The sequence below is a fragment of the Heloderma suspectum genome, chromosome 4 (genome assembly GCF_057233095.1).
Source record: "Heloderma suspectum isolate Gila_16-S chromosome 4, 16-S_ref, whole genome shotgun sequence".
Taxonomy (NCBI): Eukaryota; Metazoa; Chordata; class Lepidosauria; order Squamata; family Helodermatidae; genus Heloderma; species Heloderma suspectum.
Window position 1 is genome coordinate 294,497,877 of NC_139461.1, and position 17,576 is coordinate 294,515,452.

General features: G+C 49.5%; 1 protein-coding gene across 1 annotated transcript in view; it reads left to right on the forward strand.

Moving 5' to 3' along the window:
• Nucleotides 1-3,841: 3,841 nt before the first annotated feature.
• The window catches only part of RBM38 (RNA binding motif protein 38), a 34,118-nt gene continuing 20,383 nt past the window's right edge, over nucleotides 3,842-17,576 (forward strand). The window contains exons 1-3 of the mRNA XM_084854226.1: nucleotides 3,842-4,404; nucleotides 10,214-10,337; nucleotides 13,479-13,533. Of these exons, the coding sequence (XP_084710352.1) occupies nucleotides 4,237-4,404; nucleotides 10,214-10,337; nucleotides 13,479-13,533 (347 nt within the window). The 5' untranslated portion in view covers nucleotides 3,842-4,236. The remainder of the gene's footprint in view (nucleotides 4,405-10,213; nucleotides 10,338-13,478; nucleotides 13,534-17,576) is intronic.

Sequence of the window (17,576 nt, forward strand, 5' to 3'; positions counted from 1 at the left end):
CACATGAGCAAGCCACAGCAGAGACCCCTCAGAGGACCTTAGGTGGCGGACTGGGATGTAGGGGATCAGGTGCTCCCTAAGGTACTTGGACCTAGACCATGTAAGGCTTTAAAGGAAAGAACCAGCACTTTATATTTTGCTAGGAAACGAATTGGCAGCCAGTGTAAAGATCCTTAAACTGAGTAGTATAGTCTCCATGGGACATCCCAGTATATATACCCAGCTGACATTTAAGATCTTCAGAGGAGGTCCTGCTGGTCATTCCAAAACAAATGGAATGCCACCACATAATACCTCAATGGCCGGCCTTCTTGGTGATGGCACCCACCCACTGGAAAACCCTCCAGAGTTATAGACAGAAAAAAGTCCTCCAACTCCCAGCATTCCCCAGCCAGCTATGGTGGCTGGGGAATGCTGGGAGTTGTAGGGCTTTTTTCTGTCTAAACTTGCATAGGATTGTGCCCTAAACTGCGTGGGGGCGGGTGTTGGGTTGTTGTTTTTGTTTTTAAAGCCCACATGGTTTATATCACAACAGTTTTAAAATATTTCAGCGTTTCCGACTTGAAACCCTCCTCCATGATTAAGAAGAATTCACTCGTCTCCGGTCCGTCCCCCGAAGCGCCCCTGCTTTGCAATCATTGACCCACACCCACCCAAAGCGCATCGTACAGAAGCGGAGGCCACCTCTCCGCAGGAAAAGAACTCCCGATGACCTCCCCAAATATGCCAGCAGTTACCACGATTTGAAATCATGATTCCTGCAAAGCGCCAGCCTCTGTTCGGCGGCTTTCTCTGGCGGGCTTCTCAGCACAAACATTTGCTTTGCAAACGTACATTTCTTAGTCAAATTCAGCGCGCCTTTCCGCCTGCCCTTTGCCCGCCCCCATGCAAATCGCTTCGCCCTCCGATCAGCCCGCCTCTGTTGAACAAGCGGCAATATTCTCGGGGGGGGGGAGGAAAAAGGCTCCCGCAGTGGCTGCTGGGGGATGTAGTTTATGGGGAAAGGAGAACTCGCAGGATTACGGGGGGTGATCGCATTACAAAGGCGGATGGCTTTCATCCACCAGCAAAGACAGGCTATGTTTCAGAAAAGGCTGCATGTCCCACAGACCCAGCCGTCAGGATGCGGCCATTGCATTCCCGTGTATGTTGGTTTAGCTTGCAAACTCGGGGAATCCTACAGTGTCGCTCAATTTATGTATATAAGGTATAGATCTAAAGAGAGCCACCGCCTTCTCCATTCACTTCAGGTATCCCACAACTCGGGCTTTTGCCAAGAGAAGTCTTCCCCCAAAAGGCACAGTCCTAAGCATGTTTATTCAGAAGGAAGGGCCTCTGAGTTCCATAGGGCTTACATTTTTCTCCCTGTCTTATAATACTAGAACTCAGGGTCATCCCATTTCAGTTGATGGGTGGGAGACTCAGGACAGATAAAAGGAAGCCCTTCTTCACACAGCGCATAGTTAAAGTATGGAATTCACTACCACAGGAAGTAGCGATGGCCACCGGTTTGGGTGGCTTTAAAAGGGGGATTGGACAAATTCATGGAGGAGGAGGCTATCAGTGGCTACTATCCTGATGGCTCTATGCAGTAAGCCTATGAACACGAGTTACTGGGGGACACGGGTGGGAGAGTGCTGTTGCTCTCCTGTCCTGCTTGTGGGTTCCTGGTCAACAGCTGGTTGGCCCCTGTGTGAACAGAATGCTGGACTAGATGGACCCTTGGTCTGATCCAGCAGGGCTCTTATGTTCTTTTGTACTCGCAGTGTTTAGTGTGTATACACACACATACACCACTTTTCCTCCAAGTCGCTCAGGGCAGTTCTTCCCCCGCCTGTCCATCAGTCCTCACAACAACCCTATGAAGTAGGTTAGATTTTCCCCCCACCTCCATTTTATCCTTACAAAATCCCTCTGGGGTGGGTTAGGCTGAGAGATAGTGCCTGCCTCAATGTCACCCCTGTGGGCTTCTCTCTTGAACTCAGTCTCCCCCCCCCCCCCCAGTCCTAGTCCAATACTCGTCTAACTACTACACCACACAGGCTTTCAATGTAAGTTTGTATAGGATTGCACCTTAGTCACAAAGACTAGCTGTACAGCTTGCACAGTATATGTTCCTGATTTGATTTTTGCCTTAAACTCATAAATCACTCCCTCTAATGGCAAACTCAGGTGGTGAGTGCCAAAAGGAGTCAAAATGAGGCCATTGAGAAATAAGAGGGAGGCACTGGCATTTATTTATTTATTTATTTACATTTATTAATCGCCCATCTGGCTGGTCACCCAGCCAGATGGCATGTTTTGGAGAACCCCAAAGATTGCAGAAATAGGGAAAAGCTTTTTAAACATGAAGGGGCTAAACCCCACAAAAACCAGCCCCATGAGGGGAGCATGCTCAGTAGCCATGGTATGTTGAGAGTTTGTTGGAAAAGAAAAAAGAAAGGGGACCAGAGTAGAATGCCTTGCTTGAGCTCCTTACAGGTCATAACAAGAAAGAGTCTTGTGGCATCTTAAAAGTTAACAAATTTATTCCGGTGTAAGCTTTCATGGACGGAAGTCCACTTCATCAGATGCATTGGGTATTACGTAACCGGACATGGTATGGTGGAGAAGCGCCCGATAGCTGGCAAACTCTGAATAGGAGATGGATAGGAGGAAACAGTGACAGGTTTTAGTTTCTTGGGCTCCAAGATCACTGTAGCCATGAAATTAAAAGACGCTTGCTCCTTGGGAGGAAAGCTATGGCACACCTAGACAGCACAGTAAGAAGCAGAGACATCACCTTGCCGACAAAGGTCCGTCTAATCAAAGCTATGGTTTTCCCCGTAGCAACGTATGGCTGTGAGAGCTGGACTATAAGGACTATAATGCTTTCGAACTGTGGTGCTGGAGAAGACTCTTACGAGTCCCCTGGACTGCAAGGAGGTCAAATCAGTCCATCCTAAAGGAAATCAACCCTGAGCGCTCATTGGAAGGACAGATACTGAAGCTGAAGCTCAAATATTGTGGCCACCTAATGCGAAGAGAAAACTCTCTGGAAAAGACCCTGATGCTGGGAAAGACTGAAGGCAAAAGAAGAAGGGGACGGCAGAGGATGAGATGGCTAGATAGCATCAGCGATGCAATGAATATGGACTTGAGCACACTCCGGGAGACAGCGCAGGACAGGAAGGCCTGGCGTGCTACGGTCCATGGGGTCACGAAGAGTCGGACACGACTGAATAACAACAACAAGGAGGAAACAACAGCAACCAGGAGCTTCCCCCCCCCCCGCCCCCATCAGTCAGCCTGCTTTGTGTAACTTCTTGCCTGATTAAGAGATCTGGAGATCTCGAAAGCTCGCGCACTTTTGTTTTTGGTGATCTTTGAGTTGGCCTAATCAAGGCATTGCACCCTGCGGATTTGGGCATTTTTACAGTGTTTTGCATATATCGCCTTGTTGACGATATTTGCGCGCGAGAACGGAAAAATGGACTGCGCGTTTTGTTTCCTTAAAAAGGAAGGAAGGAAGGAAGGAAGGAAGGAAGCGCCGTCCTATACCTGCCTACTCAGAAGAACCCCCCCCTGAATTCAAGGAGACCGACTCCCCGGCAAGCGCGCAGAGAGAAGACGGCGGCCCCCGAGGCGCCTCGGCGCCGCTCCCACCGCTGCCCAAAACGGCGACTCGCCGGGCTCGCGGCGGCGGCGAACTACGTCGCCCAGGGGCCTCTGCGGCTAGCCGGGCCCGACGTCCCGTCCCCCACGGACCCACCCCCGACCCGGGGAGGCGTGGCTGGAGCCCGCCACCAAGGGGCGGGGGGCGGGTAGGTACAAAGCCCCGCGCGCGCCCGGGCGCCGCTTTCACACCCCGCGGCTCTGCGCTCGGGAGGGCTCGGCGCGGGGCGCGGCGCGGCGCGGCGGCAAGGAGGGCCGTCGAGGCGCATGCCGCTTCCGCTGCATGGGGCGCGGGGCCGCTGCGGGCCCTGATCCGTCGGCGCCGTGGCTCGGGGGAGCCGGCTTCCCCCCACCCCGATCCGCGCCCCCGCCCCCTGCGCAGCGGTGACCCTGGCGGCGGAGTAGGCTGCCCGCGGCCGCCCTTCTTCCGCCCTGGAACTTTTCCCTGCCGTCCCGGCTCGGCGCTTCCTCGTTTTGGATGCTTTTTCCAGCCTCGCCCGCTCTCCGCCGCCGCCGCCCGCCTCCTCGCAGAGCAGCAGCGACAGCCGCCGCCGCCGGGGCTGCTCCGCCAGCGGCAGCGCCATGCACACGGTGCAGAAGGACACCACCTTCACCAAGATCTTCGTCGGGGGGCTGCCCTACCACACCACCGACGCCTCGCTGAGGAAGTACTTCGAGGTGTTCGGGGACATCGAGGAAGCCGTCGTCATCACCGACCGGCAGACGGGCAAGTCCCGCGGATACGGCTTCGTAAGTGGCTCGGGGCCGGGGCGGGGAGCGGGGGCGGCGGCCGGGGCTGGGAGAGACAGGGAGGAGCTTTGGGGCGGGGGCCGCTCCCCGGGAGGGCTGGAAGGGGCGGCCTCGCCCCCCTCCCCGCTCGCCTCTTGCACGCCGCGGTAACGGACGCGGAGTAGTTGCCACGCCGGGGGTTTCGTATGCACAACCGCGGAAAGAGATGGGGACTCCTCGGGCTCTGAGAAAAGGCGCTAAAAGAGGTCCGTAAAGACAGTGGCACTAAAAACAAAAAAGGCTTCCTAGCCCCCTTCTTCTCTTCTCTCCTCTCCCCCCCCCCGTCGCACTTTGCCCCTTTTAACCATACTCCGCCGCCCCTTTGGCCCCACTTGACTACCGCTTTGGTCAATTATGGAGACCCTGCCCCTTTAGCCGCGGATTGTGAGAGGGTAGTCACGGGGGACGCCGGTCTAGATGGAAATAATACGGACCCTGGTTTTGCCCCCCCCCCGCGCTTTTTATAGAGGCTGGCAAGGAATCTGGGGTATAACTTGGGGCATGGAAAGGAATTGTGGGCATCTGGGGGTGGGGGGTCCGCAGCGCCGCGCTGCACTGGCTCCTTCAGGCTTCCTGCAGCCGAAGGCGCCGCATCTCGGAGAACCAGTTCCCAAGGTACCCGTGGGCTGGTAGGTCAGAGGCCGGAGGATTCTCTTGCGGAGGAATCGGGGAAGGGGGCCTAATAGGGTGGCCACTTTTAAGGGAACGGGCAGAAGCGAGCGGCTGGGTTCCACGGGTGTCGCTTCCGGAAGGATCTCTGGAGATGGAGGACCTTGTTGAAGGGTGCTCTGTGGAGCCAAAGGCTTGGGTTCAAAGGTGCTGGCGAGCTTAGAGCTGCAAGGCTTTGCTTAACTGAAGTTTGTCTGGTCTTGTTGAGCTCTGTGTTATTGTTGTTGTTGCTTAAAAAAGAGGGGGGACTTTGTTTGAAGACGGTTTTGTGGCTGTCCGGTGTATTTCTGTAGAAATTGGAATTATCTATTCTGTTATTGACTCTTTCCTGTAATGTTTAGAGTCTGTATTCGATGACGCATGGGTCTTTTGTTGGGGTTCTCTGGCAGTGTCCCATGCAGGGAGAAGGAGCCTTCTGAAGCCCCGTCCTGTCAAGCAATCTGTTCTAGTGGTTCTTCAGTATGGTGGTGGGCCAACTCTGTATGGATTTTTTAGAACAGTGAGATGTGTGTTCTGTAGGCCCAGAAGTAAGAGGGGATCCCCTGGGACAACAAGGCTGGGTGAACACCAACCTTTAACTAGAATGGTGTTACGCAAGCAAAGGTTTCTGCATGTTCCTTTGCTTCATGCTGCTTTTTTACTTCACAGCCTCTAACCTTTGTGAAATACGAGGTATCCCCAAGCATTAACGTTAGTGTATTTTGTTTAACGACTTGAAAATGTAATACAAATATTTAGTGTAATAGTAATAAAAAAAGAACTGCAACAATTAACTTGCAACTATTTTTCCCCCTGTCAGTTGAAAGGCATTTTGTAGGGAAGAATAATTTTATACCAGGAGTATAGAACTGTGATAACTGAAATTAATAATATACCACTGCCCTCACTGCCTTGGCTCCTTGTAGCCATTTTGTTCCTATTTCACAAAAACAGGGGTAGAAATATCCCTTTTGCTTATGAACACCAATATTGCTTTTGTACACCCATATCATACTGGCTTTGAGATTTGTTCCTTGCCTGTTGTGTCTCCTGTGTTACTTTTCCACTAGTTTTTGGAATTCAGTTACTGGAAATCCCATGGCCTGAATGAGTTCTAGACTATTGAGGGTATGGTGGTGATCGATGATGATCGCTTCCTCCACCCCCCAAACCAGGATTGATATCTTATATGTACTAATAGCAAGCACAATTCTCCCAGGTGTGAGTATGGCCAAAATAGCACAATCCACACACTGGGTATCAGCAGACTTGGGAAACCCCAAGGTTTGCAGAAGTGCAAATTTTTTTTTTTCAAGGGGGGGACACTCCCCCAAAACAGCCCAATGAGGGCAGAGCATGCTCATTGTCCACAGAATGCCGAATATGCTGATAAGGCAGGCCAGGTCAGGCTCAGTCCTGGGCAGTTGATGGGGAAATCTGTACAGCAAGGTCAAAAGGCAGACAGAGGTCAGAAAGTGTTACCAGCCAAGGAGAGAGGCAGTATGGAAGCAGGGTCTAAGGTGAAGCCGAGATCAAGCACAGGCAAGCATTCCAAAACAAGCTCACTCCAAAGAACAGGGCCTCAGCAGAAGTCCAGGAATCAGCTGCACAGGAAATCAGCCCGAAGGAGAAGCAAGATCAGGAAATTGTGTTGTAAAGGTCTAGGAGCTTGAAGGAAGGTGTTCCAGCAAGCAGCAACTCTCAACTGAGAGTGTATGTAGCTTGGCCTTCCAGACCACACCCAGGTTCTAGCTGCAGGCAGCCGGAGAAGGCTGTTACTCTCGATTAGTCCTTTACTCACGAGAAGCCTGGTTGCTTTGGGCTTGAGGCATGTGCTTTCCCTCTGGGTGGCTGCCCACACTTTCCAACATCGGTGTTGTCTGGGACTGGGAGGTGGCTTAACCTCCCCCTCTGACTCCACAGAGGAGATGTTGTCAGGCAGGGAATTAGGGATTCCTTTGGTGGGTCTATCCAGGTCCTCCTCCACAGATTGGCCCGGCATGGCCTCTTCTGAGATGCTGGAGCCGGCCAGAGCAGTGCTGGAATTGGGGCCTCGTCTGATCCAGAGGGCCTTCAATCTCTGCCACACCTGAGTCATTGTTGTCGTTGTCAGTCTCTAGGGTCAGGGCCAGGCCAGACATGACTCTGAGTGTCAGAGGGAGGAGGAATAGAAAACAGCAGGGGGTGGGGAGGAGAAATGGAATGGAGAATCTTGGAAAAGGACATGGCTGGCTGCAACTCTGAGTGGGAGCACTCCCCACCACAGCATCTTGTTGCATGTCCCATGTGTAAGAAGACTGTATCCCTCTCTATCTTGTTATAACTGCCCCTGGAATCTTCTGTCACAAGATGTGTCGGCCACTAGCTTAGATGGCTTTAGAAGGGGATTAGACACAATAAAGGAGGACAGGGTTATGCTTCTGAGTGCCAGTCCCTGGGAAAATACAGCGGGAGAGGGCAGCTGCCCCCATGTCCTGCTTGTGAGCATCTGGTTGGCTGCTGTGGGGAAATAGGATACTACACTGGACAGGCCTTTGGTCTGATCTAGCAGTGCTTACCATGTTAGGAACCAAGTCAGACATCAGTTCATCTGGCTCAGTATTGGTCCACCCTGATTGGCAGCAGCTCTCCCAGATCTCAGACAGGGGTCTTTCCCAGTCCTATGGAGTCCTGCATGTAAGCCATGTGCTCTACCACTGAGTGACATCCTTTTTCCATGTTCTGATGCTCTTCTTAAAACTTCTGGCAGACTCAAGTGGAAATGTGGTCTTGTTGGAGGCAACAAGTGGATTTCTGCCCCCTCTTCGGCAGGTGACCTCTAGCCTTGGTGCTGTCATCGGCGGGAGCGATCCTTTGCCCTTAGACAGTGTCTGAGGGGACATGGGATATTTCGGGTTGCCAGATCTGAGGTTGGAGGCAACACTCCGACTGTGGAGGGGGGAATCTGGGCTCCAGCCTTCCTCCTCCTCCTCCTTGCAGTCAGTGTGGAAAGAACTGCACCGGCTGCTCTCCGAGGTCAGGAACTTGACCTTGGAGGATGAGGGAAGGGGAGAAGACTGGAGAGGCGAGGATATGAGCTATCCTGAGGCCTCTCCAGCCTCCTTTCCTTCCCCTCCAAAGTGCCCCAGCTAGAGGGGCAAAAAAGCCCGTCTAACAAAAAAGCAGAGCAGGAGGACAGGGAGATGCTCCTTCTGCTCTGCACTGGATGACCGTAAGCCTACACGTTTGGAGGCTTACGATCACCATGACAGTATTGTGCCCTCAGTGGTGCATCTACAAAGCTCTCAGAAGGCCATTTTCACCCCCTCCTGCGGCTTAGCCATTTTTCTATTAGAATGAAGAGTCAGAGAGTCGGAGTGTGGGCCCACTTGGAAAGCATTTTATGTGGCATATTCTTTCGTCGATGTCTGCATGCTTTGTTGGATGTGTTTCAGCTAAGTCTGTTTGCCTTTTAACCAATTAATTTTTACATTTAAATACATGCACATAATGCCCAAACCCAATATCACTGTCCTTTTGAGATAACTTACAATTTAATAAGAACTTGCATTCATTGTTGGAAAGGGAAAATCCTTTAATATTTCCTTCTTAATTCCTGATTGTAGTAACAGACCAAAACCAACGTTGCCTCAAAAGTAAACAAGTGTGCCCTTGACTCCCAGCCCACTGATTAAACTTGTGCCACACACACACACACCCTGATTAGTGTACTGATTTCAAGCTTGTCATCCTTCCTGAAGTTAGGGCTTCTTCCTATGTTTCAAAATTTCTATATGGACGGCATGTGACTGGTACTCCCCAGAACACTTATACACAATGGTTGCATTCAGATACAACATTAAACTATAGTTTAGTGTTATGTGAATGAGGCTTGGGCTTGTTGGTTTCCCCGTCCTCCTCCACCATGGTTATGAGGAAGAAATCAGAAGCTTTCACTTCCGTTTCAGCTAACCGCAGTTTAGTGTTACATTGGGACAAATGGGGGTTAGTTTTAACTATGGTTTACAGAAACAAGCCAACTTCAACCTGGTTTATGAACCATAGTTTAGCATTGGGTCCGAACCAGGAGAATGACTTACACTTGAGTAGGTCTATCACATTTATATGTTGTTTTTAATTAAATTGTATGATCCACAGAATTGGTATGATCTACATACGTGGAACGTGATGATTTCACCCTGGAGATACCTTGCATATAGGAATTTTGTCATGTGTTGAAGCAAGCCTTAAAGAATAGGGGTATACAATCTGGTGCCCTCCAGATGTTTTGGACTACAACTCTCATAGCCCCAGTCAGCTTGGCCAATGGTCAGGGATTATGAGAGTTGTAGTCCAAAAAATCTGGAGGGCCTACCTCTATGATAGAGTGCGTACATAGGAGTGGCACCAGTCTTCAAACTGCAGTAGTGTAGTGGAATTTCATACTTCCAAGTGGGCAGTCCTTCACTTCTGTAGTGTTCTTGCTGCTGATTCAGTGGGGCTGAACTACCTTTGTGTCTATTTGCTTTGCCGTAGAAAGGAAAGGAACAGCTAACTATCACTGTTCCATGTCATTGCTGAAGGGAGCATGGAGGAGAATGCTGTTTTTTTGGTTTGTTTTAAAAAGGGGGAGAAACAAAAACAGTAACTACCCTAAAGTCATATGCCTATAGTTAGCTGCACTGCCCTTTTATTGCTCTTTCCTTTTGGGAAGCTTCCATCTACTGCCTGCTTTTCCAGTGTAAATCACCCGTTTTGGAGGGGGAACTTTCACAGCAGTAGAAGTACTTTAGCAGTAAAGCTGCCCGTGTAAGTTTGAGATCAAGGAATCTTGACTCTTAAGTGGTGTTGTTTCATGCCTCTGCGTTGGGGCATACTAAGACTGTGTGGTATTGAGCCTGCTCGTCATTTACTTTTGATGTCAAACAGGAAACAGAAAAGAATATTGGTGGTGATGTGAGGTTTTCTCTCTCCAGGGTACCATGAAGGATCATCCTCTCTTACAGCTATTAAAGTGAGATTCTAGGAGAGGAGGTTGTAGCTTTTCAACAGTTTTGTGTCAGTGCTTGCAGGAAAAAGAGGGAGAGAGGAAGGGAGAATGCACTGGACGTGTATCTCTACAAATGTCTGTGCTTTTTTCCAGGTGACCATGGCAGACAGGGCCGCAGCGGAGAGGGCCTGCAAGGATCCTAACCCCATCATCGATGGCCGGAAAGCAAATGTCAACCTAGCATATCTAGGAGCAAAACCAAGGAGTATTCAAACTGGTGAGACAAACATCTCTCTCCCTCTCTCTTTCTGCATTTAGTCAGGCTCACTTAAATTAGTTCAAGAACTCTCTGGATTTGAATAGGACAATACAAATAGGGCTCTCTGTGTGTGTTCTGCACCCAGGAAGCTCTTTCTGCCATCCGGATAAATTCTGCATGTTAAGCTTATTTTGTGCAGTGGATTCTGCTGCCAAGAATGGGGCTTTCAAAGCCATTGGCAATCTCTTGGCAAGTGCTGGAGGAGATGAGATGGAGAAAGGTGGTGGCAGACCACACAGCCATAAATGCTCCAGTTCCCAGCAGCCAAGCAAAGAGGGGCTGACTGCTCATGGACGAACACTGTCAAGTGGCAGCTGATGCCTGCACAGCCTGTGTACAGAAGCTGGTTGAGATGTTGCAGTAGCTGAGTATGATTTGTTGACAGGAGGGGGCATGCAGGTCCCCTCCTCCTCCATTCTTGTGCATGGATTTCCCTCGTCCCTTTCCTGGTTTGCTCTAAGCATAGCCTGCCATGACGTCCAAATTGGGCAAGCTATGGCTGAAGCAGAACAACAAAAGGAGGAGGGAATTGTGCATAAAGTGATAATGGTCAAATCTAGTGCCAGATGGGCCAGATCTGCTGTTTGTGACATCTGAAGTGAAGCATTGCAAGTGCATGCTTTATGAAGCTTGTATTTAACTCATTTTCTGTGTATGTGTGTGTTTAGCTTTAACCAAGATCACAGGTGTCTTTGCTCACCGTGCCACTCACTGCCATGCAATTAGAATTGTGCATATGTCTGATAATAACTTTTCTGTTTGTAATATCACTGCTTCCTTAATAAAGTGAGTTTCCTGCACGTGGATGCACTGGGTGCTGAAAGCATAGGTTTTGCTGGCAAAGGGGATTCTAGAGAGTTGCCAGAAAATTTTGATGGGGGGGGCAGTGGGGGTCGGGGAGGATTAGCTCCACATTGTTAACTAAAGCCAAAATGGGAGGAAATTGTGGAGTTGCACCTGTGCTATTGGAGGATTCTGAGGATTTTTTTTTAAATGGTGGGCCGAGGGGATAGATAAATGATCTGAAAATGTGTGTATGTGTATACCTGCATTCCTGAGCATGCAGAGAGGAATAAATGTATTGAACAGAGTGGGGAAAACTGAGGACACGTGCAGAAAGAAAGATGTCAGCGTTTTGCCCAAAGATCAGTACAGTTTGAATTTGTATACAGGTTTTGGCAAAACAACAACAACATTGCAGGCAAAAACAAAACCCTACAACCAAATCAGGTGCTTCGACCTGAAACATTCTCTCCCTCACAATGTTTACACCACAACTGGTGTAAATGTTGTGTGAGAGAGTGAGTTTCAGACTGAATCAGAGACAAACCTCAGAGCCTGAAGGGAAAATAATTGACAAGTGATATAACATATATGCAACAGACCCTAGGGAGAAAGCGAAATTATACAATCTTGGAAAGGTAGTGTGAAATGGAAGAAAGATGGAAACATTTTCCAGTTAAGGAGAGCGGGCAGGGGAAGGGAAAAAAATATTTCTACAGGCAGAAAGCAAACCATAGATACATGTCCAAGTTAGGAGAGTAGGCATTAATAATCGCCAAAGTAAATTGTAGGAAATTAAATAAGGAGCAATAAAAGATTTGACAAACATGGACGTCTGGGGGGTGGGGGGACTGTCAGCAGTAAAAATGGTCTAGAAAAGAGACAACTGGCAACTTAGAAAGTTAATAGAATATAGCTGGTGTGTAAGAGAGAATAGTATATTGAGAGCCAGTGTGGTGCAGTGGCAAGAGTGTTGGACTGGGATTCTGGAGATCTGGGTTCTAGTCCTGTTCGGCCATGAAGCTCACTGGGTGACTTTGGACCAGTCACTGACTCTCAGCTCAACCTACCTCACAGGGTTGTTGTTGTGAGGATAAAATCAAGAGCAGGAGGAGGATGTAAGCTGCCTTGGGCTCCTTGACAGAGGGGGGAAAGGTGGGCTATAATGTAATAGTAAATAATAAATAAGCAGCCAGAAGTATAAAACGGCTGAGTAAATCAGGCCAGGCTTCTAAGGGTACAATCCTGTCAGTATGGCCATCAGCCTCTGAACTTGGAGGCTGACAGCCATCCAGTGCAGAGGGGGAGGAGTGGTGCAGGCAGTCTTTGCCTTTGCATGCTTCCTGCTCTGCATTTTAGCTAGACGGGCTTTTTTGCCTGTCTAGCTGGGGCTCTGCGGAGCAGGAGGGAAGGAGGCTGGGGAGGCCTGGGGATATAGTGTAAGCCGGCCTCCCCACTCCCCTCCTCGCCCACAGAACTGCCCCCTTTCCATATTCTCCGAGGTTACTTTTGTGACCTTGGAGAGGCAGCTGGCACAGTTCTCTCCACGTCAGCTGTGAGGGGGCAGGGAGCTCGGATTCCTGTTTCCGAGGTTGGAGTGCTGCCTCTGACTTCAGATCCAGGAATCTGAACTATGCTATGGTCCCCAGACTCTGTCTAGAGGCCATAGGATTGCTCCCTAACAGAATGAAACCACTACTTGGAGAACATTGTGAATATGCTTATCTTTTCATACACAAGAAACGCAGGCTAAGACTTGGGGGTCGTGCGTGTGCAGTCAAATATCCTGCGTGTGTTTGGGAAACATCTGAAGTCTCCAAGCATGTACTAAAGCAGGGGTGGGCGACTTCCACGGCTTTGGGGCCACGTTGTCCCTACTGGAACCCTACAGAGGCTGTACTCTGCTGCTGAAATCAGAGTGATTTTTCTGGGAAACAGCATACCGGGAATGGGTGCCAACCTTCCTAGCAGAATCGTGCTCCTGAAAGTCTACCAAAGGTTCTCTGTGCACCTTGTTGCCCAGCAGAATTGCTGGGATTTGCAGAGCGGGGTGGGTGGGGCAGTGACAACAATGGTGGCGGTGACCAGGGAGCCTACGCATACAAGTATGGCAGGCCCACGCCTGTACTAGAGACGGAGGGTAACGGCAGGGCAGGATTGAGTTAAGGGAACTGATGCACAAAGCAAAGCTAAGTCCCACTGAACAAAATGGAACTTGCTTCTGAGTAAGCAGGCCTACGTTTTGGCTGCTCTTCTGAATGAGCATATGTTGTATAGACTAAACCTAACGCTGTTCTTACCAAATACTTTTTCTAGGTTTTACCTTAGGGGTGCAGCAGTTACATCCGACTCTCATTCAGAGACCTTATGGGTAAGTGGAATTTGCTTTCTTAATTTTGTTACTGGCTGAATTGAAGTAAAATTAATGAACCCTCTAGGGGAGAGGGAATATGCTCTGAGGCTTGCAGAAATGGGCCCAGATACAAAAAGAAATCTGTCGAAAGATTTCCTGGCACTCATTTTCTGTTATAGTAAAGCTTTTCAAAAGGTTGTGTATGGATTCTGCTTTGCCCCTTTCAGTTCGTTGTGGCTCTGTGTACATCATCACAAATTACAGATGTTGGGTACAGTCCTTTGCTGCTGCTGCCCCCCCCCATGCGTTTGCAAGTGAAGGGATTCCAATGAGGCTCAATAGAGTTCTGAATAGGGCTGTGCACCGCTGAGGCTCGAGTCTAGGCAGGCTGCTTCGGGACACTTCGAGTCCCTTCCGAGGCGAAACGGAGGCGGCACAAAGCAACCTGGAGCGGGTCAGAGGCTCTCCAAAGCGCCTCAGCATGCTTCGGAGCTTCGGCACTCTTGGCCCAGCTGCACCAGCGCCTCCAGGCCTTTACCTCAGCCACCCATCACTGTCCCCACCACCTCTGTCTCCACCACCGCCATTGCCGCCACCGCCATCATCTCCAGCTCCACCGTCGCCAGCTCCACCGCCAGCTCCTGTGGCCTGGACGCGTGCCGCCTCTTATTGGAGGGAGTTGCCATTTAAAAAATGCCGACTCCCTGCAATAAGAGCCGGCTTGTGTCCAGGCCACAGGACCTGGCGGCGGCGATGACAGCGATGGCAGAAGAGCTGGCGGAGGAGGAGACAGCGGCGACAGAGGAGGAGGAGGCAGCAAGGTAAGGAGCCTGGGGGTTTGCACGGGAGCATCAGGGGGGACCGGAAGCAGGAGTCGGAGGCCTCCCGAATCAGCCCGAACCAAATTAGGCCTGCCTCCAAAGCCACAAAGCGGCTTCTGATTGGAGGGTCCCTGCACAGCCCTAGTTCTGAACACGATTCTCCAAGTTCAGTGATGAACTTGCATGATGGAGGGTGGAGAGGGGAAGTAGGGTTATGGATCCCTTCTGTGTGAGGGTATCGTGTCTGTACAGGGAAGGAATATGGCCAATATAATGTTGTTTCTCACTACACTGATCAGTTCATGTAACTGTTACGAATTAGTTTTCCCTATATTACTTCTGAGGGAGCGTGTCGTTTTCTGAGCCTTCATCCTGTTGGGAGAGTTGATGTGATTCCTTAACACGATTCTCCAAGCATTCGTTTCCCATGGGGTGCAATGAGCTGGGTAGTTTTCCTGTCCAAGCTCCATTGAAACGAATGAAGGCTGTGTGCAGGAGCATAGCATTTCTCAGTTTGTGACCACCAAAGGCCCTGGCCAGCGCCCGCTGAACACGCCTCGTAAAATCCAAGCAAGGTTTTCTTTTGTTCTGTTTTTTGCCCAGCTCTAATTTAAATGAGGCATAGGCAGGAGGCTTTTGCTGTAGATTGTGTCTCATTCCTTTGTGCTCCATGTAACAATTCCGGCCCAGAAAACAAATTGAATTTGGAGACACAGTCTAAAATTCAATGAAAGAAACATTAGGTCAAGAATTGATTCTGGACAGATGTTATACGGAGCTTAAGGAGTCTACAGAAGTGAGCCATTGTCTCCAGTTTTCAATAGTGCATCCCATCTCTCCCCAGTCCAAAACATCCTCTTTTTATACACCTAATAGGATCTGGCAGATGCTTTGGAAAAGGCAAGTGTGCTCAGAGACAACAATAGCGACTGTCATAGTACCTTCATTTAACTGTTTGGTGATTGATGCAATTCCTTTTTCTTCTTCTTTTAAGCACAGCTTTCCGAAAATGAATGTTGGCTTGTGTTACTTCTCTCTCTGTCTCTGTCTCACTCTCTCTCTCTGTGTGCGTGTGGGAGTGTGTGCGCGTATATCTATCTATAGATAGATAGATAGATGTTTATAGAACTTAAGAAAAGTAGGTCCTCTTTTAAAAAACAATAACAACTTTGGAAGGCCACCAGTTTTAAGGGACAATGCACTGGTTTTTCTTTGCCAAGAAGAATAAATATTTAATCTTTTTTTTCCTGCCCTCCACACATACGCTGCTTTTCTTTTCATTCCCCCCGCCCCCACTCTTCCTGCTCTAAGTTACACAACTGCATTGAGTTTATGATTCTAAAGGTTTTATTGCTGTGCAGGGTGACGTTGTTGCAATAAGTGAGTCCATTGCGTCTGGGGGGGGGGGGTGGAAACCCATTGGTTTTTCTCACAGATGGTTAATGGCCGTTTTGTATGTGCTAGAGGAGGGTGTCTTCCTACATAAGGAATCTTTGTTCTTGTTCATAGTTGCCCAGGAAAAAAAAGAGCACCAGGTTTTGCATGGGTCTCTTTTTTCCCTTCCTTTTCTTTAAGGCCTGGCTCAGGGAGGGGGTTGTTGAAAACAATAACAAGACTCCCGTTGAGTTCAGTGCAGGGCTTTTGGTGGCTATGTTTTTTATGGCAAAATTTCTCAGTTGCTGAAGTTTCCTAACTGTAGTTCCATGCAAATGGCCTAGAAATCTACAGCTTCCCCCAAAGAGGAACGTTAATTGCAAGAACCTAGGAAGCTGCCTTAAGGGCCACGGTGGCTTAGTGGTTAAGATGCTGAACTGCAGACCAGAAGGTCAGCAGGACAGCAGTTCGAGACCCGAGTGCCGCGTGACGGAGTGAGCTCCCGTCTTCAGTCCCAGCCCCTGCCAACCTAGCAGTTCGAAAGCAAGAAATTGCAAGTAGATAAACAGGTACCGCCTCGGCGGGAAAGGTAACAGCGTTCCGTGCACCTCGGTGTTCAGTCATGCCGGCCGCATGACCACGGAAGCGTCTTCGGACAGCGCTGGCTCTTCGGCTTAGAAACGGGGATGAGCACCGCACCCTAGAGTCGGACACGACTGGCTGGGGACACCTTTGCCTTTACCTTTTAGGAAGCTGCCTTATACTGAGTCAGACCGCTGGTCCAGCTAGCCCAGTACTATCGACACTGACTCGCCGTGGCTCCTGAGGTTTTCAGGCAGGAATTTTTCCTAGCCCTACCTGGAGATGCCGGGGATCGAACCTGGGACCTCCTGCATGCAAAGCAGGTGCTCTGCCACTGAGCTATGCTCTATCCCCCAAAACTAAAGTACTATGAATACTAAGTTGGCAGTCATTTAAATTGCTGCTAAAATCATTATTAGTAGAACTTCTCACAGTGTGCTTGGTACTGTATAGAACAGAGAAATGGCTCCGTCCCATTTCAGAGGACTTGGAGCAAGGGTCCCTAACCTTTTTAGATCAGTGGGCACATTTGGAATGTTGAGAGTGTTATGGGTGTTCTCATAAAATGGCTGCCATGGGGGCTTGCCCATTCACAAAATGGCTGCTGTGGTGGGCATGGCTGGTCACAAAACACCCATTTCCCAGAAGGCATGCTGGTGAGTCTAAAAGAAAAGTAATTTGCCTAAAACCATAAGTACAAGGCAGAAGTAGGGTCTGAATTCCAAAACACAAAACCCTTTTCAACCCACATTTTTCTGCTCCAACGCTCTTTTCACAGACAGCAAACTGTGGAGGTTCAGAGACAATTATCTTGGCGAAGAAACTGAGTACAAGACAGGTGTAGTCTAAGTCTGAAATGCCAAATCACATATTTGCTCCCACAGTGCAAAACAAAATACCCATTTCACAGAAGGCAAACTGGTGATGCTCAGAAAAATGCACACAGGCAAAACACACCACACGTACAGACAAAACAGCCCACCCAGGACACCCCCTATCACCCTAGCATACTTTTTTTTCTGGGTGGCTGGACATGCTTCAAAATGAAATCCTGGGTTGCAGCCACCCACCATTTTTATTTTCTTAGAATAGCTCTGGGGCCCACAGGAATTCCTTGAAATAAAGATGGTGCTGGAGACTGGCACTTAAGTTTGCAGGATGTCAGCCACCCAGTTTTTTAAAAATCAAAAATATCTTTTAAAATGAAATAAAAATCAGGACTGTCAGGGAGCCTGGCAGGCACCAAGAGTGGTGACCGCAGACACACTGGTACCCACAGACCAT